Genomic DNA, 24,536 nt, shown 5'->3' with positions numbered 1-24,536 from the left:
CATTACTGAAATGTGAAGGCACAAAAAAGTCCCCATACAACCTCCAGCTGCAGAGGGTGGTTGATCAGAAGCTTCTGATCTTGCTTAGCCCATGTGCCAAGCCCTGAGCCGCAGGGAGGGTCAGATTAATTTCCCTTCGTTTGGGCTGGGCGGGTGACAGTGGCCATCGGACAGAACAGGCAGGGCCGTGCAGGGGGAAGCACAGTGCAAAGCTGGGGTTGCCTCTCTGGAGGAAGCTCATCTCCAAGGAACACTGGTCTTCCCTGCAGGCTGTAGGGCATTTGTAGAGCCAGGGAAACCCATCAACAATGCCTGTTTTTGTACACGCAGAGAAAGCAGATCTGTTTTGCCACAGTGATCGGTTGTTCCAGCTGCTTCCTCCCAGCCAGCGTGGGCTGGGACACCCCTCTGAGCATTTCAGTGCTAAAGCTTTGAAAAGGAGGGAGAGCATGCAGGCAAAAGTTTTAACTAAACCCAAACTTGACAGCTTCTGCTTCTCAAGAATGAGCTTATTGGGCTAAAAATAACCAGTGCTTCACAGCTTGAGTGCACAAGCCCCTTCTCCTGCTGTTGGCATGGCAACACTAAAATATTCTACAAGTACAAATGCTCACCACTAAAATTTTACTTTTAGGAACAAACTGATCACAAGAGGCAGAAGCTGCCTCCTGCTTGGGCAGGCTTTGCCCAAAGGGTGCATCCGGGCATGGGAGCACTTGGTCACAGCTTACAAATTCCTGCTTCAGGGGCTAAGTAAGAACCTCTGGCATGAAAACCTTAAGTATCATCCGCAGTGAGGGCTCCTGCTCCTTCTCCACCTCACACCTTCCCCGCGGTTTGCAGGCAGCTTTGCATTTATTACATCAGAATATCTAATCCTGGCTGTATGAGCCAATCATTTATACATATTGTCATTGGACAAGGCACAAATTAGTCTTGTTATTGCAATGAGACCCTGTCAGCCATTCCCCTGCATTGCCAAAGATGCCAGGGTCCTGTCAGGCTGCAGGATGGTGCTGGTACAACCTACCCATTGCAGCTTCTCAGCTTCTGGGACTGTCCACACTCCCCATTTCAGAGCTTTCCTTTCCCCTTTTGGCGTGAATGATGTGGGGAGGGAAAGGACGGGTGTGCACACAGACACACAGGCAAAACAGGGGTAAACGAGCAGGACAAAGACAGGAGGTTTTGCCCCACAGGGACACACTTACAAGGCACTTGTTGCTGAGCTGCCAGCCCCAGTGAGCCACATCCCTGGAACTGCCTCTCCCTGGATGCCCTTATGCTGTAAGGTGTTCCTACCTCTCTCTCCTGCCCCTCAACAGCTCCAGGAAATAAAGGAAGCACACACTGTACCCTGGACTTCTCCTCCAGCCTGGTCATCATGACTATAGTTGCTGTTCTCTGTTCCCACACCATCCTCCAGAAGTCGCTGAGGGTTTCTGGCAGGGGTCCCTGTGTGGCAATGTAGGCGTTCTGCTTCCGATACCCATCGATGTAATTGGCGTTGATGTAATCACTGCCGGGGACTCCTGTGCAGGAGAAAGAGGGCAACTGTTACTCTGGGGGCAGCCCACGCCCCTGTCTGTACCTATCGCTCTGCAGGGCCCTGCAGGCAGGGGAAGAGGCTGGGGATGGCAGGATCTTTCTCCCAGGAATCCTGCAAAGGACAGGGATGGTGCCTGAACAAAGAAGAATCCTTTGTAACTCCCACATTAATGGAACAAGGAGGTAACACCAAAGCAGAGAGACAGCTGCCACCCGCACACAAAGGGAAATCACAGGCAGGAATATTAAGGAGCTCGTTGGCCCCAAGCAACTCATTGAAATAATTGTCTTAAATTCACCAGCAATTTGTTATGGTCCTACAGCACCTTTTAAAAATGAGGCTGCTTCATTAGCTTGCTTCTGTTAGAAACGGATGTCAGGCAGGGATATCCTCCCATCCTTCCTGCAGGAACAGGTATCCCAGAGGAGGAGGAGATCCCACTACCATTGAAACCTTTCTGTGTGAGACCCCCTCTGCTGCCTTCTGACAGAGGCTGCTCCAGCCTCCACTCTGCCTCCACCACTTTAAGGAAAGGAATTTTTTGTAAAGGCCTTTAAAATGCAAACACATAGTTACTCAAATAAATGTGGCAAAGCAGAAGCCTGGGGCTGCTTCCCAACTCTGCTCAGCATGGGCTGCCCGGGCCACAGGGAGAGAAAGCAGCATGAATCTCCTCGTCTCCCCTGGAGAGAGCATCTGCATTTCATTAGGGGAAGGAAATAAAGCTGGGGGTCACCCCTCGTCCTTTTGTGCTGGGGAATTTTCTACAGGTCTTGAAGTCTCCAGCAGGCAGCAAGTGCTGGTGGCTCTGGGGGAGTGGCAGCAGCCGGAGTGTAGCACTTGGCTCCCTTGGCATGGGCGGCAGGGACCTGGCAGGGTGCTTTGGGAACGGTTCCCAGGAAGGCACAGACACTACTTACAGCAACTGAGTCAGGCTAGAAAACAGGGATTCCCCCACGTGTTCACCCCACAGCTGTCTGAGAGGGTTTGCCCGTGAGCAGGCATGCCAGGGAATCCCATAGCTGCTGCTGCTGCTGCTTGACAGGGCTTGCTGAGAGGGACCGTTTGGCCCCCCCTCCTCCTCCCGAAGAGGCTGAGTAGTGCATTAGCATTAGAAAAGCCTTTTCCATTCCTAGAAAAAAGATGCTAGTGACTGTGCAAAGCCAGGCCCCAGTTCCTTCCCCAAGCATTGAATTAGCTGCATCTTCCTCATCCCCATGAGTGGACTCAGATCTGCTGTGCAGAGCTGGATGCTGGTTTATAGAACAGCTCCTCTGTGTGCTAGAGAACTAAAAACATGTATTAGCCCAGACTCCAGAGATGTGGGGCTGGTTCTCGGAGCCATGGGAGTGAGTGCTATGGACACCAGAGCCTGATGCATCTCCCATGGAATACAGGGATGTGTGGAGCCTGATGTCCCAGGGGAAGGGGCGCCCCTCCATCTGTGTCACTCTGGGCACTTTCTCAGGAACATATACTGACAAGTCCAAGAGGAAGATACTGGCCTGACAGTTGTGCCGGGACAGAGGGTGGCAGGGCTAACAGTGCCATGTTTCACCAGGTACTGAGGGAGGCAGCTGAAGTCACACAGCAAGGACAGAAGTAGAAAGGCTGCTGGGACAGACATCTCTGCTGCCAAGCAGTATCAAGCAGCAGCCACACAGGACACACTGCTCTGAGGAAAGCTCTGCAGAGCCCTTTCTCTCTTCTGGCCATTGAGAAGTATGCTGATACTTGGTGTTTGCCCCCGCTCAACCGAAAATGGGGAAAAAGATGGTCCCCTGCTACAGTCAGGTTCAGCTGCTTGCTGGGGTACTCACTTCAGAGTCACTCTTACCATCGATGGAGGTCAGGATGACACGTGAGTGGTCATAGGCAATCACGTTTGCATAGCGGTTTTTGGGTTTATTCACTTCCAGGTTGGAGTTCTCCCAGGTAAACTGCTGCCCTGGATCAATGGACTGCGGAGAGAAAGAGAAGGAAGGAGTCAGGAGTAGTTACAGTGCAGTGAGATACTGCAGCACACATGCGTTTCAGTCAGGAAATCTGCATTGCCCTGCACAGCTCTCCCCAGGCCAGACACAACTTCCATGGGTGTCCACAGCAGCAGTGTCAAGCCAGACCACACTGAAAACCAGTTTCCAGTGGGACATGCGTCCCATGACCTGCAGGCAAAGCAGCCCCTCGCTCGGGCAGCCTGCTGCAGATGAGCCTTCATCTCCTCTGCTGTGTGCTATCCTTTCCTCTGGAGCTACCCATCAGCAGAAATTTGGTCTTCTGCCAGGACTCCAGAGAGACCTGACTGCACAGTTCTTGACCTAGCGGTTTTATTAGCTGTTGAACTGCAGTCTCATGAAATATAGCAAGCCCTGGGTGTCTTGTGCCCCAGGAGCTTTCAGTATTAGTGCCCTGCAAGACAGCCTATGAGCTTCTGCCAGGGAATAGTCATGAAAATTGATAGGTTACTATCCACTGCTCCAGCTACTTATGCAATGTAAATATCTCTTGTTTGAGTTAACAGAGTGACAAGAAACTATAAACCCAGAGAAGAGACATCGCTGTAAATCTTGGCCAAAGGCCTGCACACTATGCAACTGCCTGAAAAGCACACACCCCATTCCCACCTGGCCTCGCACATCCGATGATTCTCCCATGAGCCATGTGCTGGTGCAACCAGTGCATGCCTCCTCCAAGGCCAGGCAAGCCTCTTCCCAAAGCCTGCCCTTTCGTCTTTGTGCACAAAACAAGGTGAACAAGGACCATCCCTAAAGCACCCCTTGGAGATGGGGTGGCTTTGTTGTCTGAGAGACTCGTGAGGCACCCGGACAGCTGCCTAATGTAGGGACTTGCTCGGCACTCGCAGCCCTGGGCAAGCTGGGGGCAAACAGCTACAGCAGGACAGTCACCCCATGAACCCCTTTCCCCTGAAATTACCAACACTGCCAAAACATTAAAATCAGGCTCCAACTCAGGGTTCCCAAAACTTTGCTGGCCCAGAGACATGAACGCTGGGTAAAGAGGCCAGGGGAAGCACAGCACGCTGTGCTCTCTGCAGGCATCCGTGTTCATCGCTCGGCAGAGAGCCGTGTCAGGAGGTTTCTTGGGCAGTGAAATGCCTGTCTGTCAGCTCTGGATCAGCTGTGAGCAAAAGGCTGAGTCGAGAAGCACAGCTCCCTGACTGGGCCGACGTGGACAGCCCTCATGGTCCCTCTGCTCAGTCCCACCAACCATCGGCTGTGCACAAGGTGACATCCACTGCTGTCCCCTACGCTCCTCAGCTGTGGAGCAGGCCCTTCCCAAGCAGCCAGCACTGGGTGTGGATACTGGCTTGGGCACAGAGCACAGGCACTGCCTGCATTGCTGCAGCAGCCCTGAGGGATCTGTGGCACCAGGGGCCAGTGCTGTGCCAGGTGGCAGCTGTCTGTCTGTCTGTCTGTCCCCAAGCATGGCCTGTGCTGCCAGCCCTCCCCGTGGCAGCAGCTGGCTGCCTGCAGGCACAGGGGCCAGCGCTGACGAAAACACGCAGGAGGATGTGACATCACAGCGATGCTAATAGGCAGTTTGGGAAATGTAGGATGTAAATAGACATTTCCTACAGAAAACCTGTAATTTTCTATTATCAGTGTAATAAGTAGGCAGCCGCTGCGCTCAGAGGCATGGCAGCAGGGATGGTGAGAGTGGAGGCTGCAAGCACTGCTTCTGGCTGGAAAACCACTGGCCTGGCTGCCACAGCCTCTGCAAACTCCTCTGCCCAGGTACAGAGACATCCCAGCACAGCTCATGGCGTTCTGGGGCACTTCAATTCATCCAGGCACCTGTATTTTCTTTTCAGGATAGGCTGCTCACTGGATCAGCTCTTTGGATGCTCTCCTCTCAGCTGTGTGGCAGGGAAGACTGCTGCCCACCTAAGGGTGGGGCTGAACTGCAGAAGGGCAGTGCAGAAATGGTCAAAGGTATGAAAAAATAAGAGGAATATAACGTGTAAGGACTTTTCAGTTTGGAGTAGAGATAAATGAGAGGGGTTTTGATACCAGCCTGGTCAATCCATAGCACACTGAAGGAGAAGCACAAATAAGACAAACTGAGGAGGAAGAGATGGACCCACCAATGCCTATTAGAGACATAAATAATATTTATTTTTCAAAAAGGTGGCCTTAGTCTGCACAGACAGCCCATGCAGAGAACTGACTACCTGGCGGTGGGGCTAAGACTGGCCCTGAAGGCATCAGTGAGCATCTTGTTGCTATGGAGAAGCAACCCAAGAAAGCACCAGCCCTACGTGCACCCTGTGAACACTCTCAGTGGGCACAGGTGGGTGCTGGAGCGAGTCCTCCCCCCTCAGCAGAGGCAGGCAGAGCTCAGTGCAGTTGTTGGTGTGCAATCTACACCTCACATCACTGCCACACGGCTGCAGGGCGACCGAGCTGTGCGGGGCAGTGTGCTTTGCACTGCAAGTCCATGTCCTGCCACAGCAGAAGAAAGAGTTATTTCCTGGGGGGTGGGGCACAAGGCTGCCAAGAGCCCCCAGAACCAAGGAGGAGCATCAAGGGGTTGCCATTAGGGTTAATTGCTTTGATGTGCAATGAGGATGTGCAGAAATGGTCTAATCATCATCAGCCTCTTAAGAGGGCAAACAGGTGAGAAAGTCAGAAGTAATAGAGCACCTGAGTGCAAAGAGGCTCTAATTAAATACTCCTGCAAATTATTGACTCATTTAGAAGTAAAATGATTTAATTTAAACTCTGATGATGAATTAATGTACACCTGTTCCCCCCTTTAAGGCAAACAAATGAGTAAATAAACTGGGGCATGATGGGCTGCTTGGAGAGCAGTTGGAACCCTCACATGGAGTGGTGGTTGGCAAGTCTTGTCCCATCTCTGTACAATGCTCTGCAGCCCCAGACTGTGGCAGCACTGCCTTGTCTCCCCACCTTGCTCCACAACTGCTTGGGTTCTGGGAATCTGCTCTTGTTCCTTTCTGGGGCTCATGGGAATGACTGCTTCATCCCAAAACTTGATCAGAGTAACACTTCCAACTCATTCTTCCTAGAAAGCAGAAGGGCTAGGAAATTGGAAGGAAATGAGCCAGGAACAAACTTAAAAGCCCCATGACTTTTAGTTTTACTTTGCTTTAAAGTGACAGGGGAGATGCTGTAAGACAGCAAGTGCAAATTAAGAAAAAGCCCAATTAGTGAAACTCCTCCTTCCCAGCATGGAAGTGCAAAGAGCAATCTCTCCAAAGTAGTTCAGGGATTCCTGCTGCTAATGCCATAAAGACAGAGTCAGACCATTGAAACAGGACTGGAAAAAGGCTCTTTCCTCGACAGACTCGAGAGCACTCTGCAAATGCCTTGAAAACATTCCTGGGTGCCAGTTTATCTCTCAGATACAGTCCACCTTGGGTTTGTTGCTCCCCTTCCCCAGCGCAGCTCCAAAATCCCTCCATATGCCAAGTCCCTGCTGTTGTCTACACTGCTGGCAGGCATGGGCAGCCTGGGCAGGCAGACCCCTGGGGCAGCCCGGGCAGGCAGACCCCTGTGGCAGCACGGCTGGCCCTGCCTGTGGCAGCAAAGGAGCTGGGCAGCTGTGACCCCGCGCTGCTCAGCAGCTCAGGTGGCTGCACAAGGGCACGGGGGTGGGAAGGTGCTCAGGCAGTGAGTGCTTCCCGGCCTCCTGTGAAATCAACCACATTAGCACAAGCATTGACCACTGTCAATCTCTGCTGCGTCTCAAATGAGGACATAATGTGCTTCTGAATCAATGGCTGGCAGCGCTTCAGCCTTATTATTCTTATTACCGGAACGTGAGTGCTGCGTGAGGCAGCTTCCCGACCAGCCCATTAAACCCACAACGAGCGGCTCCCTGGGTGCTATCTGGACCCCAGGTCCAGCACCTCCTGGGTTCAGTGGCTCCAGGGACCCAAGCACCTCTCCCACCATCTAAGCTGCCTTGCCAGGACTACAGGCAAGGGAGATGCAATGTCCACAGTGGCTTTAAGGAAAACGCAAGTGAACACAGGGTTTGGGCAGGCCAGCAGTGTTTGTCTCCTTAGAAAACTGCGAGGAAGGGTCTGCAGCCTCCCCACTACACCGGGAAGCAGGAGCACAGTCAAATCTCATACATGACCTAAAGATTACCAAGAACTAATGTGCTGGGCAGTGCCACACTGTCAGGTTCTCATCACCTACAGCCTGCTTTGCTCCCAGGGATCTTAGACTGGACGGACATGCCAAAGGGACTGGGCATGGGGGGCAAAAGCTGCAGTTTGGATGTAAGGAAAAAATTTTCCTCTGAAAAAGTGATGCAGGACCTAGCCCAGAAACAGCAGCAGCCACAAGGGAGCAGGAACTAGTGCTGGCTGGAGCCAGCCAGTCCTGTGTTTGCTAACAGCATCAAAGGGGACACCAGCACTCAGCCTGCTGGATCCCACAGCTGCAGTGCGTGATGCAGTGTGTGTGTGTGCACACCTGTTTGTTCCAGTGCAGGTATTCCTGCACCATCCGAGGGCAGGAGCCTGCCCCCCGTGCACAGGCTGCAGCGTGGGAAGGTGCCCACAGGAGGAGCTCCAACACAGCGACAGCGCCTGCCACCGCCCGCAGGTCCACAGTCATGGGGCTCAGCCTCCCTCCTACTTAATTCCATTAGTCCCTCACTGTAAATTCATTGTAGCTCCCAGTGTACACTAAAAATGAAATACTATCCTGGTGCAGCCAGGCCAGAAGCTGCTGCCAGACCCTTGTGCCCTGCTCCCCAGCTGCTGCACGCCCGGGGAGCATGGAGGGGCTGTGCTCTGCCCCACACCAGAGCAGCTGGCAGCAGTTAACTGTGTCTGCAGCCGGCTCAGCTCCCAGCACCTGCAGTTCAGCCTCTCCTGTCGCACCAGGGGTACCAGCAGGTCCAGCTGGGATGGCTCCCGGGCACCAGGGGAGAGGGCTGGCCCGCAGCTCCTGAGCCTGCTCTGTCTGCAGCCAGCACACAGCTTGCTCTGTGATGGCTTTGTCACACGGGCTGCTCAGCCACCCAGGGTGGCAAACCGGTGTGAGCAATATTATTTGTTCTCTGACCTGTGGGAATGGAGGTCAGATAGCTGTGAGAAATCTCTGCCACCCTTCCGTGCTCCCTTCCCAGGCGTGCGGGGAGGTGCTGACAGGTCTTGTTTTGTGTCACCTGTGTCTAGGCTACCCTGCTATTGCTTGCACAACTAAGGCAAGTGCCAGACTGATGGCTCTGGGCCAGCTGGCCTCAGTGGTTAAAAGTGCTGTTAAATATTTGCTCTCTGCCTGTGGTGCCACCGCTCCTGGAACATGAGCCATCTATAAACAGCCCTGCACCCCATGGAGATGTTAGGCTGACAGGCTACTTTGCAAAAAACACTTAAAATTCAACTATTCCGAAGCACAGTCAAACAGCAAATGGGCCTTGGGGGTTCACCTGCAATGCCTTCCTCCCTTGGGTCTCCCTGCTCAGCTGTGCTATGCCCAGTCCAGCAGCACTACCATGCCATGGGGAACAGGGTCAGGGCTTCCATCTCTCTAAGTGCTGGGTCACCACCCAGATCTACGTAAGGTCTGTGGCTCACACAGTCCCAGGGACTGTATCACCGCTTACTGGAAATGCACAGTATGTGCCGAAGTGTGGTTCCTGTCTCAGGCTCCCACGGGGCTGCACAGCCTGTTCCCCTCCCACCTCAGCTATTTCCGCATCCACTCTGCAGATTCCCTTACTCAGCAGCACATGCTGTGCCCATCCTGCCCTCCAGCCCTCCCATCGCAGGCCCCAAAGGGAGCTGTTGCTCTGCCCACGCACACAGGGACCAGGATGAGAGTAGACCCACTGCTGCAGCAATCCTGCACAGGCAGCTGCTGTTCTCTGCGAACTCAGTCCAGGATTCTTCTTATTTCAAATGGGAAATGATCGTATCGATCCCCACATGCCAACAAGGGGCAACCCCTTCTGCTTTGGGGTCCATCCTAGTGGACCTGTATGAGCCTGTCATGTTCAGTAATTTCCAGCTGATGAGGAGTCAAACACAGTAGAATCCAGGGGAAAAAATTACATGCAACAATCAGCTACTTAATAGCTGCTTCAGCATGAGAAGTACAACTGATTGGTGCTCTCAACCAGCCATGATATTCTAAAGAAAGAGAAATGAGAAGAGAGAGGCTCATGAAAGCAGCTAAGAGAATTTACTTAATGCTCATTTTTTCCAAAACAGTTCCCACAGCTCAGTATTACACTGCAGGCTCTAATGAGCACAGGCCTAGTGTGAGGATGGGAGTGCACAGACAACGGATCCTGCCAAATCCACACCGTGCAGCAGAGCCACAGCCTGCCTGTGGACAGCCCTGCTTAACATTTCAGCTGGACCAGAAACAAAAAGCCCAAGGCAGAGAGATATGACTGCACACCTTGGCACCACTGGCAGGACATACATGAACACACAGGTAGCTGAAAGGCAAGCACATTATTCCTTTAAACAACTCCCAAGTTGCAATGCAATGCTGTAGCTCATCTCTCTCGTTCAGACAGCTGAATGCAGAGGGATGCCAAAGCCTTCATCTGGGCATCCCAAAGCAAAAAAGAGCTCTCTGCCTTCCTCGGATACACACAGCACACCCTTTGAACTAGCTGGAATTGGTCCCTTGCCTTCTCAACATCTGCTTTCCCTTTCCTGGCATATATAATCCTACCTCATGGGCAAATGTTCTGATCTCATCTCATGGATCAGTGTAGGTATGGTGCAGGAAGGGGAGGCCACAGGCACAGGCAGATAACAATTCAAACAGAAGTGATAAGACATGCAAAGAACACTTCCTAAATTTATTCCCTCTTTAATAGTAGTGGGGGTTTATTTACAAGTCTCCTGCAGCTCAAGAGGGTCCTGCACGTAAGCACAGAAAAACATCATCCTGCCATTGCTGCTCTCATGGCGGCAGAGGAACTTTTCACAGTTTTACATAGTTTCAAGCCAATCACACAGCCTGGAGAGCGCCTAGAAATGCAAGGCAGCCCTCACGCAGGCCAGCCACTTCCCCTCCATGTGTGCACTCCCTTGGCAAGTTGTTCTCTGGGGAGGACAGGGATGGGCTGGGAGAGGTGCAGTGCAGGATGGAGGGATTCACCAAATGCCCAGTGCGTGCCTGTGGGTGTGAGCAAAGGCAGCATCAGTGGTGGGTGCATACAGTACCTACCCAGGGGCTCCACCAGAGATATGGACCAGGGTAGGAGCATGATTCAGCGATGTAGGTGAATTTGCAGCTCAGGGCTGTAGGGCAGAGAGAGCTCTGTGCAGGGAGGGGAACTGGGACTACTCCAGGGCAATGGGACATTAGCAGAGTTTCTGGTGGCAGAGATGCTGAATGGCACAGGGTAATGCCAGCACAGTCCAACAGTGTTCAGGGGGAGATTAGAAGGGGAAGCAGGAATGAAAACTCAAATGCATATTCACTGGCATCAGAGGATGGCGCAGAGAGCAAAGCTTTGAATGCAGATGGACGTGAAGGGGCACAGGATGCTGTGGACTGAAATACCTCAGCCAACCTGGATGGAGGGCAGCCCTCACACAGCAGAACAAAGTAATCAGCGACAGCGCAGGCAGGCTGTCCATTCACTTCTAAGGCTGTAACCATGGTGGGAGCATGGCAGGCTGCTGTGCATTCTGCTGCAAGGCCTTTTCCCTGTACCAGCCATGCTACAACTGCTCGAGGCGAGTTCCCACCGCTCTGGGGCTGGCAGGGAGAGCTGGCAGGGAGAGCTGGCAGGCTCCCAGGGCTGGCGAGGGGCCTGCCCAGGCGGTGCTGCTGCAGGGGAAGCACAGCTCAGCTTTCATCAAGCCCTCTCCGCTGGGGGTCCTGGCCAGCATCACTCTGCCCCGCAGCCCGTCCCACTCCCACGCTCACCTCGTACTCCTGGGAGAACTTCAGCCCATCGTTGGCCTTCAGCCGGTCGATGTTGTCGGCGAGGTCGCTCACAGGGATGGGGGGGTGGTCACGCATGCCTGCAAGTGAGACAAGGAGGGAGGAGGGAGAGGTTATGGCTCTGCATGGCCAAGGAAGGCTCAACAATGGCACGTGCACAGCAAACCCAAAGAGTGGGTGCGAGGCGGACACGTGTGACTATGTGAAGCGCTGGGCAGGATGGATGGGAGGTCGACGAGACCACACGGCATGCGGCACACACTGTCAGAGCACACGGTTCGGTGAACAGAACAGAAAGGTGATGTGCAGAATGTGCATGACCGGGTGAGCAAGCCAGGACAGTACAGCCACCGGGCACACAGAGCAGGCCACGCAGCGGGCAGGGGCTCGGGACAGCCCCTGGCAGGAACAGCCCAAGGATACGCTGTCACTGCCCTTCCTGGGCTCCCACATGGGTTGAAGTTCAACACACTGATCCTCTGGTGCTCTCACTGCCAAGGGCTGAGGCTGATCCTCTTGCTTAGCCCTAACAATGGCATTAGCCCAAAAGAAACTCACCCAGACCCGCTCCAAATGAAACCTCTGCAGTGCGTGTGCGCAGCTTTTTGGGTAGGGAGATGCTGCCCCAGTCCCCAGGGAGCTAAGGAAAGATGAGAAGGGCCCCGTGGAGGAGCAATGGCTGCTCCCCTGTTGGACACTGTGTAACATTCTGAGAGCTGAGGAGCAGCTCTGCCTGCAGATGTATAACTCAAGTGTTTTTCAGTGATGCTCCAGAGGCAGAGCCAGCTCCAGGGCCCAAAATTCAGCTCCTCTGGGCTGGCTCGTGCAAGTCACCATGTGCAGTGACGTGCCCTCCAGCAGCCTTTAGGAGGCTGCTGTGAGCTGGCATGCAGCTCAAGCCATGGCAGAAGTCTTGCCCTGTCTAAGGCAGGATGGCTCATCCTGGGCACAGCCGAAGCCCTGCTCAGGGGAAAGGCCTAGAGGAGGGGATCCCACAGATGCCACACCACTATGGTGGTGTGCATGTGGGATTGGGAGGAGCCCTACTAGAGCCCTGGGATTCAGGGCTCAACCATCACAACCTCCTTCTCTGATGCTGAGATGCTGAACTGGCAGGAACGTGGTTGTGAAACATCTCATCCAAATCCCAAGGCTCGTGACTCCATCGGCTGCTCTGTGGGTTTCCCAGAAACCCCACATGGGTAACAATGATTATTAATAGGCTGAAGCTGTTGACTCACACTCAGGGAGAAAGGCTGGAGCACAGCCAGGAGCTTTTCAATCTCTCAGGAGACTGAATGCCACCGCAGATGGCAGTGATGGGCCACTGAGGTGATGGAGCAGTCCCCAGGCTGGGTACAGGCATTTGACACAGTGGTGACAAGTCAGGAGGTGATAACATGGAAGTGTTACACCTCAGACCTCTGCATAAAGCACCTGACATCTGTACACATCTGTACACATCTGTACACGATCCAACACACACTCATCCTGCCATCACTTGACAGTGCAGAGCTATCCATGGATGGCCTGAGAACCCATGGACAGATGGAGAAGGTAATATCTCTCTTCTGCCTTGTGCTGAGGTCCTTCTGCATACGGTCTTCTGCTTGCCACTTCACCCACCAGGATCCCCGAGGTGGCTGAGCAGGCCCACAAAGATTGGTGGTGACAGAGCTCTGAGGCTGTAGCTCAGGGGCAGCCTTTGCAGAGCTGTTATTGAACAACTGAATGACGAGAACAGTGTGGGGCCAAGGAAGAAGAAAGAGACTGGAACATAACCACAGTATGTGCTTATCCCAACGTGGTTATGTACAAAGTATGGCACAGACCACAGCAGGGCTGCCAGACCCTCATCTCAACTGAGAAATACAATGGGGTCTCTTCAGACTTGTAGTTTTGCTGGCCAAGGCTGTGTTGCAGCAACAAAAGAGCTGCAAGGGCAGATGGGGAGAAAGAGGTGGTTGGAATCCCATTATGGTGAACCTAGAACAACTGTCACTGCCACTGCAGGGCAAGATGGAGGAGATTTGTACACTTTGCCAGGACTTCCACATGCTCTCCCAATTGCTCTGGCAAGAGGACAGTAAGCTCTCCACCAGGCTAGAAGGGCTCAGAGGTCTCACAGTGCCTGCAGGGCCGCAGACTGCAAAGCCCTTGGCTCTGCTCCTGGGGGGAGTATTTATCCCACATACTTCCCCCATTCCTGTTTGCACACAGATGCCTTGTACATCCAGCAGCAGGGAGGCTACGCTTTCATGGTTGTTTGAGGATGAACTTGAAGCTCAGAAGACAAGCATTAAAGGGGCAGTGACACCCACAGGCCGGCACTACTCCATCCAACCTTCTAGAGCAGTAAGTCCCTCTGCCCTGTGCCTCGGAATCTGGTGCCAACACTGCCAAGGAGAACAACTGCACAGCAGTTCAGAGATGATCAGGGTCCCTTGGCTTGTGTTCTGACTAACTCTATGACACAGCAACCCAGCCAGCTTAGGGAAACCAGTTTGCCCAAAGTAGGACGAGAGTGTGTTCAACCACTGGGCTGAAGAGCACCCTTAGATTTGTCCATTTGGGGTTCCTAGCTGGTCACCCCCTCCAGAAGGGCCAAGGTTCTTCTGTCCCCACCCAGGGCCAGCTGCAGGCCTGATGCCACAGCAGAGCCTGGCACACCACTCTGAGGGGGCAGGTGGCATGGGAGCAGGCAGTGGGCTGCTGCAGAAGCCTCCTGGCAGCCCAGCACTCCGGGCCTTCCCTTCTGCACCGTGCTGAGGTGAGCTGCTGCAGTGCCATGTGAGCAGTACTGAGCCTGGCCCCAACACATCATGTCAGAAAGTGAAATCGCTGCCATTTTACAGTCTGCTGTAGGTGAGGGTGACCTTCATGACATTGAAACAAAAATTACAGAGACGAGAGAGAAAGTGAAAGAAAAAGCAAAAGGTGTCATAAGATAAAAACAGGAGTTAAAACTAACTTGAGATATTCGGGCAACAGGCGACACTGGCACCTGCAAAGAAAAGAAATGGGGCAAGAACAGAAATCCCATTAGCTTTTAGTCATCATCGCAGAGGTTCAGAAACGGAAAGACAAAGAGATGAAGATGCAAAGGAAAGCACCATCTGCCACAGCACTGGGAGCCTCCCTCCTGCACAGGACCGACTGCCTGGCCCAGGGGCCTGCTCTCCAGCTGGCTGTTGCACACTGGGCTGTTGGCTCTGGCCAGTGCCATCCCCCGATGGCAAACACATGGAGCTGGAGCTACTTGCAGGGGAGTGAGCACACGGGTCTTCACGTGACACCAAGAGCTACACTTCTAGCTGCACACCACTGGCCACAGCCCTGTGCCCCGGGGGAGCCAGCAAGGGCCAGGGGATGGCAGGTACAGGTGGCATCTGTGCTGGCTGGAAGCCACAACTGCACTCAGCTCCAGCAACCTCTGCTCAGCGTCCCTGAGCCTCGAGCTCGCTCGCAGCTCATCAGCAGCACAACTCAGCCTCATTTCATGGTGTATTGGGACACTGCCTGGTCCTGGATCCTCTCAGTGACTTGGCACAGCAGTACATTAGTACAGGCAAGCCAACGGGGGGGAAAACCCTTGTCTGAAGTAGGAACCACAAAAACGAGAAAGCTTAATATTTAATAACAGTAGCCCAATTAATTATGCATTAAACAAGTTTTCCCTGCTCAGCACGCTCCAGCAGGGAGCTACCAGGGCTGGTGGCCAGCACCTCTTGTCAGTGCATCCGCACAGCACTGCCTCAACCTCCGGCAGGTGACAGGGGCAACAGCATGGACCCACTGGGCTTGGTGGTTTTCATGCACCTCATTAATGAGGACAAGCTCATCAGGAGCTGGAACAGTCACTTCTAACTGCACAACACCCACTTCTGCCCCTCAGAGACTCACAAGTGATGCAGGGGGGAGAAGGGGAGGAGGACACAGTGCTGTGTCATGGTGGAGGAGCATTGTCTGGCAGTGTCCCAGGCCCCTGCTGCTGTCAAATGAACTGGGCACTGTGGCTTGTTTTTGCCTCTCCAGAGAGCTCTGCAAACTCACCAAATGAGCCAGCATCTTTGGCTTATCCTTAGGCACAGACGGGAAAATAAAATTTCCCAGACCCCTCTTCTCTCTGATGGCAACTCTTGGCCCTCTAGCAAGGGATGTCCTTGTTGCAAACACCCCAATCTTGCTGGAGACAGGAGCAGACATGAGCCTGACCTGTCACAATCCCCTGTGCAATGCAAACCACGAGCACACAGCAAAGATGGCTCTTGTTCCCATGTGGAGACATGTCACAGAAGCCTGTCCCCGTGCATAACCGTCCTGGAGTAGCCCTGTTCAAGACTGTGCTCCTCCTCAGGAAGCTGCACGCTGTTGCTGACTGTGTGTGACCCCCTCCTTAGTGCTGCTCCCAGTGATCTGCCTGTTGAGATGCTCCTCCTCTGGCACAGGTGCCTTCCTTTCTCCCCACAGCACTTTCCTCCCGTGCTGCAATACCACGCTGGCCTGTGCTGCGGCCAATTAACGTGCCAGCTCTGCTGGCAACTGCCAGGCTGCTGCTGCCTCCCATCCCTGAGATGTGCCATCGGTCCTGCCTGGGAGATGCACTAACTAGGGACCTCTGACAGCTGCCTGGGCATAGAAGATGATGTGCTGGTGAAGCTCACCCCAGATGTGAGTCAGACTGCTGTGAGTGGCAACAGGAGAGGCTCCTCTTGCCCCCACTGCCAGACACAGCAGTTTTACATCAGGAAATGGTCCCTCCAAAACTCTCCTGTTAGATGAAAGCTCTTAGATGAATGAGCAGCAGGAGGAAAAAGAAAGTAGGTTACAGACCAGGAGGAGCTGCAAGTTAGAAGAGAGCTGTATGTGCCTCATTTACTGCTGAACTGCTCCCTCCATCACAAAAGCCCAGGTGCTCCCTCAGTTCATCTAGGACTTGGACTCTCTGAAAGGCTCTCAACAAAGTCAGGGCGAGCCTGTCTCTGATCACTACAATGACAGGTACTGTGCTTTCGGTGCCATCAGAGATGTGCAGGCACAAAGCAGCAGCACAAGACCTTTCTGCAGTGTGAAGTACAGTTGCCTCCACTGGCTGGCAAACCAGCTACAGCCCGAGGCACCCCAGGCCAGTGAAAGCAGCAGGTAGAGAATGGCTTCTACTGAACTATCATCCTCTGCACTGAGACCACCCTGACCAGCAGTGCCCTTCACTGGGCCACAGCACTGGCTGGGGAGCAGTGTAGTTTGCACGTAGCTCTTCTCTTCACCCTCAGCCGAGCAGAGCAGGAGAGTCAGCACGCCAAAGATGCCAGGATGAAGCTGCTGGGACACCCTCAGCAGTAGGAGGGCTCTGTACCTCCTGATTCCCCCAGATGCAGCCCATGTGGCCAGCACTGCAGCAGTGGTGCTCGGCACTGAACCCCAGCCCAGGCCAAGCCAGCGCAGTACCCAGGACCACTGCAGGTATGGGCGCTCCCAACTGCGTGGAGGCTCCTCCCGGCTCAGGACGACTGCAGTGAGCTTCACGGAATGTCTGACACACACCACACAACAGGCTGGCCCCATCCAGGCTCCCCAGCCTTGCAGGCTTGCAGCGACAGGGCCAGGGAGAAGGATTTGCAACCCACACAGCAGACACCTGGACATCCTTGGTCTAAAGCTCCCTCTGTGCCACTGTGACTGTGGAGCTGCTGGAGGGTGGGAAGGACTGTAACTCCACCTCTGGCGTGGCAACGTGGCAAAGGGGAACTGGAGGAGGCAGGATGCAAGAGTGTGAGCTGCTCCTTACCTGGAGTCTGGTAGTTGAGTCGCCTCATCTCAACTGGGTCAGAGGAGTGGGCCAAGAGCGAGTCCTTCAGGCCAATGGAGTGCTCGTCCTTGGAAGAGGGGGAATGTGCCCTTTTCCTATGGACAGAGAGGGTAGAAACAAGCAGGTGAGCTCTGGCAGAGACTGGCATGAACCATCCTGGGAAGGAGTCTGGGTCCCTGTGTCCCAGATACTCAGCTCCATCCCAGGCTCCCTGGGGCTCTGGGCAAGTCCGTGCCTCCAATTTCCCATCTATGAAACAGGAAAGATCATATGTAAGCAATGTCAGATGTTTGATTAGTGAGGCACTTTGAAATGTGGTATTCTGCATAATATTTATTAGAGAAAATGCAGATGTTGTTTCCTCTCACTGTTTCTAGGAACTATTTCCTGTAGTGGAAGGATATAATAAATATACTTTTTTCAAGTATTAGAAATATTTAAATACAGAATGCTATAATATAATAGTGTAAAGGCTCTTCAGGGTGTGTTTTATTGGGCCATTAATACATGTCTTGAATGGTTGAAGGCACCCAAGGCGTGTATTAATGGAACAATAAAATACAATGTTGTCTCTTCATGCTATATTTATGCCTAGAGCGATGCCACCACCTCAGGCTCTTGCTGGAATTCACAGGCAAAGCAGGGACAGATCCAATCAAAAAGTGGACAAGTGAATATTAAGGAAAATCTAATACTGCAAGAAGGGTTTCTAGTGAATGTTCAAGTCCCACTTCTTGCTGTAGATTAAAAATATGGTGGATATACCCAAGCAGTGGAGAGGGATGTTGGGCAGGGGCAGGACAGCAGTACTCTCTTCTGAGTCCATGCTGACCCTGACACAGCCAACATACAGAAGAGTCTTACACTACTCTGAGGCATCTCAACATCTCAGAAGCCTTCCAGCTGCCTAGACTGAGACAAAAGAGCTGAAAGACTGAGAGCATTGACAGAAAGAAAGGGAAATACTTGACAAACAAATAAATCAGTGTTTCTCCTATCAGGAGCACAGCAGGATGTGCAATGTGCTACTGGGTACCAGTCCCTGAGCCCTTGAGCAAAGTGGGCCAGCTTTTCTTGGGAATGGGCACAGCACGTAATTAAAGTTTGTCTCTCATTAGCCTAGTCAGGGCAACTGCTAAACCATTCTCCAGATCCCAAGCTATCCACTGATGCTCAGCTTCCGTTCATTCCCATTGTAGATCTGCCATTGTCAATATGACATACAGTTATCTTTGGGGGAAAATGCCTCCAAAGAGAGGCTGGACAGCCAAACCCACAGCACTATCCTGAGCATGCAGGTGGTGCTGGAAGGGGATATGCTGCTGCTCCATGGGCTAGGATGCAGCTGGGACATGAATGTCAGGTCTGGGCACCGCAGGCTGGTGCTTCATCGTGCTAAGCTAAGCCAAGGTGGGAATATCTTCCATGAGGCCCTGGTACAGAAATCCCTCCTGGAGCCATCTTCTCTCATTAAAGACCACCAAACCTGCTATCTTCTTACAGTTCCCTGGTACTGCCTCGAAGCATCCTCATTAGAGACTGCAAGAATACACCTGCATTCTTGATGGAACAGCTCTCAGTCTGAAGTGACCGAGAAAACAAAGGAACCCCTTTAACTGCTGGTGTTGCCATATCTTTTGTTATTTTTAATTTAATTGCAAAAACAATCTGGGAAGTCTTTACATTGGAACTTCTCCCTGAGAGCTGTAAGAGGCTGACAACTGCTAGGAGGCTGATACCTTTGAGGAAACAAAGTCTTTGTAAACATCTAGTGCTGGTATGCTCCATACTCCCAAAAACAAAGAAGCCCCTTAGTAGCTTCGGGCTTGATTTTTAAAAAAGGAAATAGACTTGATATTTTAGCAAAACAAGAAGATAAAATAGATTCATACCTTTCTTGCTTACTAGATCCAGGGAAAAGCAGGAACAGAAGAAAGGAGATGATCACTGACACAGAAAGGCACTGACTGCACATGCACAGCAGAGCTCCATTTAATCAGACAACAAAATCATCTCCCCTCCCCAGCTAGAGAGACATATGTAAATAGAGAGCCCAGGAGGAGCAGAACCTTAGAGCTGAGCTGGTAGGGAGGGAATGACCCACTGTAACTGAACAGGCTATGTGAACACGTGCAAATGCAACCTGTGGCTCCTCTGGAGGACTAACAGTCATCTCACACTACAGTTACAACTTTGCTCTGCTAGGCAAAAGCAGGTGTTTGCCTCTAAAGGGAGCACAGTGTGTGGATGGTTCTGATCCAGCAGTCAGGACTGAGAGGCCTCCAAAAGAGAGCTCCACTCTGATTCTAGCCTGTCACATCCGTGTCCTGTTCTCACCACCAAGATCAAGTTCCTCAGTCAAAATTCACGGGAGTGGGGGCACCTGCCAGAGATCAAGTAGGCAATTTCCACAGAAAACCAGTACTAGAGAAGTTCCCAAGGCTGCCAATCCAAGCTGTGTGACCAGAGAGCAGTCAGACTGGCTTTAGGGACAAAGCTGCTCTCCTCTGTTGCACTGCTCACGTTTCCAGAATCCACAGCAGCTCTGTGTCCTGGGGCTGATACTAACTATCTTCTGCATACCCAGCCCTTCCAGCTCTTCTGCTCTCTTTATAAAGCAGCCTTCTGCTGTGCCAGGTAGAGACCTTCCTCCTCCCCATGACCACCAAGGACTGCCTATCAGAGCACCCTCCATATGAAGGTTACAAGGAAGGTCTTGAAGGCACCAGCACCTCTAGCCCTCATGCCGTAAGTGCTATGTCCTGGACTGGATCTCACCTTTTGAAGAGGAGTATAGCAATGACAATGATGATGATTAATATCACAGCCAGGACAGGTCCCATCACCCAGAGCATCTCTGGTTCATCTTGCTGCTTTGCTGAAGCCACTTCCATCACGATCTCATCCGAGTAGGGGCTGGCTGCATATCTCTTCTGAACAGCACAGGCAGAAGAGGGAGAGAAAAGCAAGCATCCATTATGCTAAAGCAACAGCTACATCCCTGAAATGCAGGAGTTTGCCCTTGCCTTTGGCTTGCAGGAATGGTCGTGCTTCTCAAACCCCAGCAACATACCATGAGATACTCTCTCTCTCGGCGTCAGCGAAGGTCATGCTGTTTCAACAGTTTCTTCCTGGTGTGAAACATTCTCAGTGCCAGCAACTCCCCACGTGTGAAATGTTCCCAGTGCCATCAACTTTGTGGCTGGCAGACCCAACCTGGAGGTGCCAAACTGGAGCAGCCCAGCTAAGAGCCACTTGCCATCCCTGGATTTTCTCAGAGCCAAATCACAAGGTTTTGAACCCCAACCAATTGCACAATGGGGCTGGCTGATGATTCCTAAGTGGTTTATAATACCTGCTGTGCTGATATCAACACATCTCTCCAGGACAAGGCTATATTAGGAAAACCCCTGCTGGGCTAGGCAGTTTTCTTAAAGGAATGAAATGACAGAACTGATGTCGCTGATAAACAGACCTTAGAAAGAGGCTCATTCTTACAGGTTCCTTTCCAGAGACTTCTGGAATCTGGCAGCCCAGTGATTTATAACCTGAAGGGACAGTTTTCTAGCCCCACTTGCAAGATGGAATTAACAAGAGACCCAAACCCTTCCCGCAGAAAAATGACACTGCACCTTGTTCTGCTGCTGTTGCTAAGGCTTATGGAGCAGTGTTGTACCTTCACAGCTCAGTGCTGGTGGGTCAGAAGGGTTAAATGCTGCAAAAAGAAATCCTTTCCACCTATTAGAGAGGGCCAGAGCCGTATCAGTTCCGTGCCTGTGGCTTTTGAGGAGCACCTGCTGCCTGGCATTAAGGAGCCAGAAACACTCTGCTCCTGCCATAGAAAGTTTACATCATTGAAGAGGTTCCTGTGGATCTATAAATCTCCTGCTTTAAGGTCGAAGTTTAAACCTGCAATTCATATCTGCACATACGTGAGGAGAAGAAAGGGAAAAATCAAGTGTGCTGGTGCCCCACAAATGCTCATCTTGATCTTCTCTCACAGGTGCCCTTGATCCCAGCCAGCCTGATTTCAAACGTGTGGAGTACAGAAAATACTCTTATCTGGGACATCCTTCTGGCAGCCCACACTAGTGCAGCATCCTAGCTGCTCTCCTGACTTATCAGCAGAGAAGCCACTGTCTTGGGGGAGAAGCCATGGGGGGTGGCTGCCACTTTGTCTGTAAAACTACAAGGCCCTCTTTCAATGCCTGTGAAATGAGCTGCCAGCTCCTGGTTTAGTCCTGTTCCTAGAGGAAGTCTGCACAGGATCACTGCAACCCATTTGGACGTTCCCACACCCCCTTGTCCAATTCAAACAACAGGGCAGGGAGTCAGGTACAGCTCTGAGCATGGCAGGGACAAGAAAATGCTGTACTGGTGTCGAGAGGATGGGGCAGCAGGCCTGAGGCTCCCCTTTGCGTGGGCAGGCAAGTGGCTCCTCTGCGAGGAAGACACAAAGGCTTTGCCTGTGACAGCCCAGAAAGGTCAGGGTGCATTGGTGGAGGGGAGGGAAGGAGCATCTTGACCTGTGCAGCAAGGTCACACGTGTGGCCACCTCCAAAGCTTTGTGCCAGGGGCAAACATTCATAATTCATATTTTTGCAGACACACTTAGGAGGTGTCTCCTTCCAAGAGAAGACAGAAGCAGAAGAGATCAGAAGGACTGTTACCTGAGTGGCATTTCCAAAGGCAGACTGAGAGGTGCAGGCGTCCCTGCTCCCAGAGATGGTGTTTCAACCACACTTCCCTTTGCCTTTGAAGAATGGCAATGTTATGCTCGCCTGCTGACACTAGAGACACAGCAAGCAATTTCAGAGGAGCTGGGTGGGGGAGACAGTGCATAGCTTGGACAGAATGCTTCATACTCCAAATGAAAACGGATGTGATGCAGCAGAGGATGTAGAAAGGTGGTCTGCAGGAGCAGGGTATATAGGAGATATGTAGGAGCAGTATAATAACTGCTGCCTGATGGTTCATTGGAGGGCTGTGGCAGATCTATGCTAGTGAGGAGATAATGATTATAGTTGGGATCAACTAGTTAAGGTCATCTCTTCTTGACAGGGATTATCAGGATAGCTCATCTCAAGGCCTCTGCCTTACCCTGTTGCTAATCTGTGACTTTCCTTCCCTCACCAGTGTGCACATCTTGCCACGAGAACACGTGAGCTGGATGACTAATGAAGAACTCGACCAGCCTTAATGAGCCATTACAAGCAAATGAGGCTGAGGACGGAAGCCACGGCTTGGAAGCTGACCAAAGGATTCTGTGCATCTCTATTATTTCCATTATTTACACACTGCTGCCACCACCACTCCTGCCCTCTGTGTTTACAGCTGGACAGTGATGCACAGGTCTTGCTGTGCTGCTCCCAGCTCATTGCATCAGCTACTCCCTTCCCGCTCACGTGCCCAGGCCCCGTGTGCTTGGCAGCAGCTTCCAGCCTTTGGCAAGGGGAGATGCAGGAGCAGGAATGCCTACACAGAAGGCAAGCATGCACCTTTGCCCTGCTGATGACCCACTGTGATGGGAGGCAGGTTTGCTAGGGCAGATGTCATCTGGAGGTGAGGTTCTGGGCAGAGAAGGGCCTGTGAGGGCAGGTTTGCAGGGGGAACATCCTGTTCACTGCAGTCTCAGCAGCCGCTGTGCAGGGTAAGATTTCACGGGCTGTCTTCTACAGTCACTTACTTGGACCAAAGCAGAATGAGGACCCATCCCATCTCAACCATGTGTCAGGCTCTGCTCTGAGCACAGCCCAGCAAGCCACAACTGAGCTTGTGCAGAATGTGTGTGTTGACACACTGCCCTCCACTCTCATCTGTTATGTAGAACACACGTGCCCTTTACACCATCAAGTTAACTCCCGCAGCAGCCTCAGCTCGCAGCAGTTGCTCCCCCTGCCTGCACTGAGCCCACCTCAGCTCTGCTGGGACAGGCTGTGCCCACGCCCCACAGAAAGTCCTTACCGTGTCCCCATCCTCCAGCGAGGCCAGCACGAAGCAGCGATAGCTCAGGTCTTGAGACAGAGGCTTGTTGTAGAAACCTTTGTAGTTCTTCTCGTCCCCCAGGGTGAAGGTCTCGGGCAGCACATCCACTTGAGCAGCAATGTAGGGCTTGAGTCTGTCTGCCTGGCGTCGCTGGCGCCTGCTCTGACTCCCCTGGTTTATGGCCTCCAGCAACTGGGGACAAACAAGGTGCATCACTATTGCTTCGCCCAGCGTGACACCGCCTCACACTGTCATCTTACTGGCTGAAGGACTCAGCAGGAGGGGAGGAAGGGAGGAGAAGATACTGGGTTTGATTTGGATGTGGTGGTACTAAGAAACCAGAGGCACGTGTTATCCATTTAGGCATTGCTGGAGCATCTGTCTGCAGACCATCACTGTGAGCACCTCTGGCAGGACCACAGTTTGAGAAGAATCCTGAGTCCTGGAAAGCTGACATGGTGAATGTTAGGGCTGAAACAGCCTGGCTGTGACTGTCCCCTCGAGTTAATGGGCTGTGAGGGAACCAGGCCACATTCTGTGGCCCAAATATTGGTCTGGACAGCAAATCACACTGTCTACGGATGCTGGATGTGAATTACAGCCGATGCTCATGTATAGGGAAAAAGTGACATTTGCCGTGTCTTTCCCTTCTGTCAGTGCCTCGGTATCTCACCTGCTGCTGTGCTGCCGGCAGAGCTTTGTGTAAATCACAAAGAATGGTAACAGATTTCACGGGATGTTCAGAGTAAAACCGGCAAATTTCATAGTCACAAATTCATGGAAAAGGATATAAACACACAGAAATTCAATTGCACTGCTAAGAAGATTCTCAGATGTTTAAAGGTCTTTTTTTTGCAATGAATGAAAATTAATATCAGGTTTGGAAGAGAAATTCTAATTCAAACTGAAAAAGGAGGCATGAAATACATTTCACACAGAAATGTATCAGTGCAATACTGTCAGGGCAGATGAGGAACATCATAGGGCTGGGGAGAGTGATGTGCACACAGAGCCACACTGCTGAGCTGAGCTCACTCTCTCTGAAAAGGAAAAGCTGGGTAAGAAAGTAAGAAGCCCCTTACACTTTGCCACGGACAGACCATCCTTGCTCTCTTATTAATACTCATGTTAGAGTAATTTCGGAAAGCTATGGCTTGTCATTACAATATCACCAAAAAAAAAGAAAAAAAGGAAAAGAAGAAAAAAAAAAAGAACGGAGAAATCTCAGTTACATAAGTGTCCCTGTAACTGCAGGGGGAAAAGGCAGAAGGATAGT

General features: G+C 52.2%; 1 protein-coding gene across 19 annotated transcripts in view; it reads right to left on the bottom strand.

Moving 5' to 3' along the window:
* Positions 1 to 24,536, bottom strand: part of PTPRF (protein tyrosine phosphatase receptor type F) — a 376,508-nt gene that overhangs the window by 15,264 nt on the left and 336,708 nt on the right. For 9 of the 19 annotated variants that reach the window (XM_027747288.2, XM_027747286.2, XM_027747305.2 and 6 more), the window contains 8 exons: positions 23,240 to 23,452; positions 20,054 to 20,208; positions 19,168 to 19,179; positions 17,255 to 17,370; positions 14,438 to 14,470; positions 11,449 to 11,546; positions 3,387 to 3,510; positions 1,357 to 1,532 (listed from right to left, as the gene is read on the bottom strand). In XM_027747288.2, coding sequence (XP_027603089.1) covers positions 1,357 to 1,532; positions 3,387 to 3,510; positions 11,449 to 11,546; positions 14,438 to 14,470; positions 17,255 to 17,370; positions 19,168 to 19,179; positions 20,054 to 20,208; positions 23,240 to 23,452 — 927 coding nt within the window. The remainder of the gene's footprint in view (positions 1 to 1,356; positions 1,533 to 3,386; positions 3,511 to 11,448; positions 11,547 to 14,437; positions 14,471 to 17,254; positions 17,371 to 19,167; positions 19,180 to 20,053; positions 20,209 to 23,239; positions 23,453 to 24,536) is intronic. The other 10 variants (XM_027747297.2, XM_039384694.1, XM_027747301.2 and 7 more) reach the window with 3 other exon arrangements.

The sequence above is a fragment of the Pipra filicauda genome, unplaced genomic scaffold, assembly GCF_003945595.2.
Source record: "Pipra filicauda isolate LSUMZ 115617 unplaced genomic scaffold, ASM394559v2 scaffold36_size6622888_pilon, whole genome shotgun sequence".
In the NCBI taxonomy this organism is placed as follows: domain Eukaryota; kingdom Metazoa; phylum Chordata; class Aves; order Passeriformes; family Pipridae; genus Pipra; species Pipra filicauda.
This window is presented reverse-complemented; position numbering and strand designations above follow the sequence as displayed.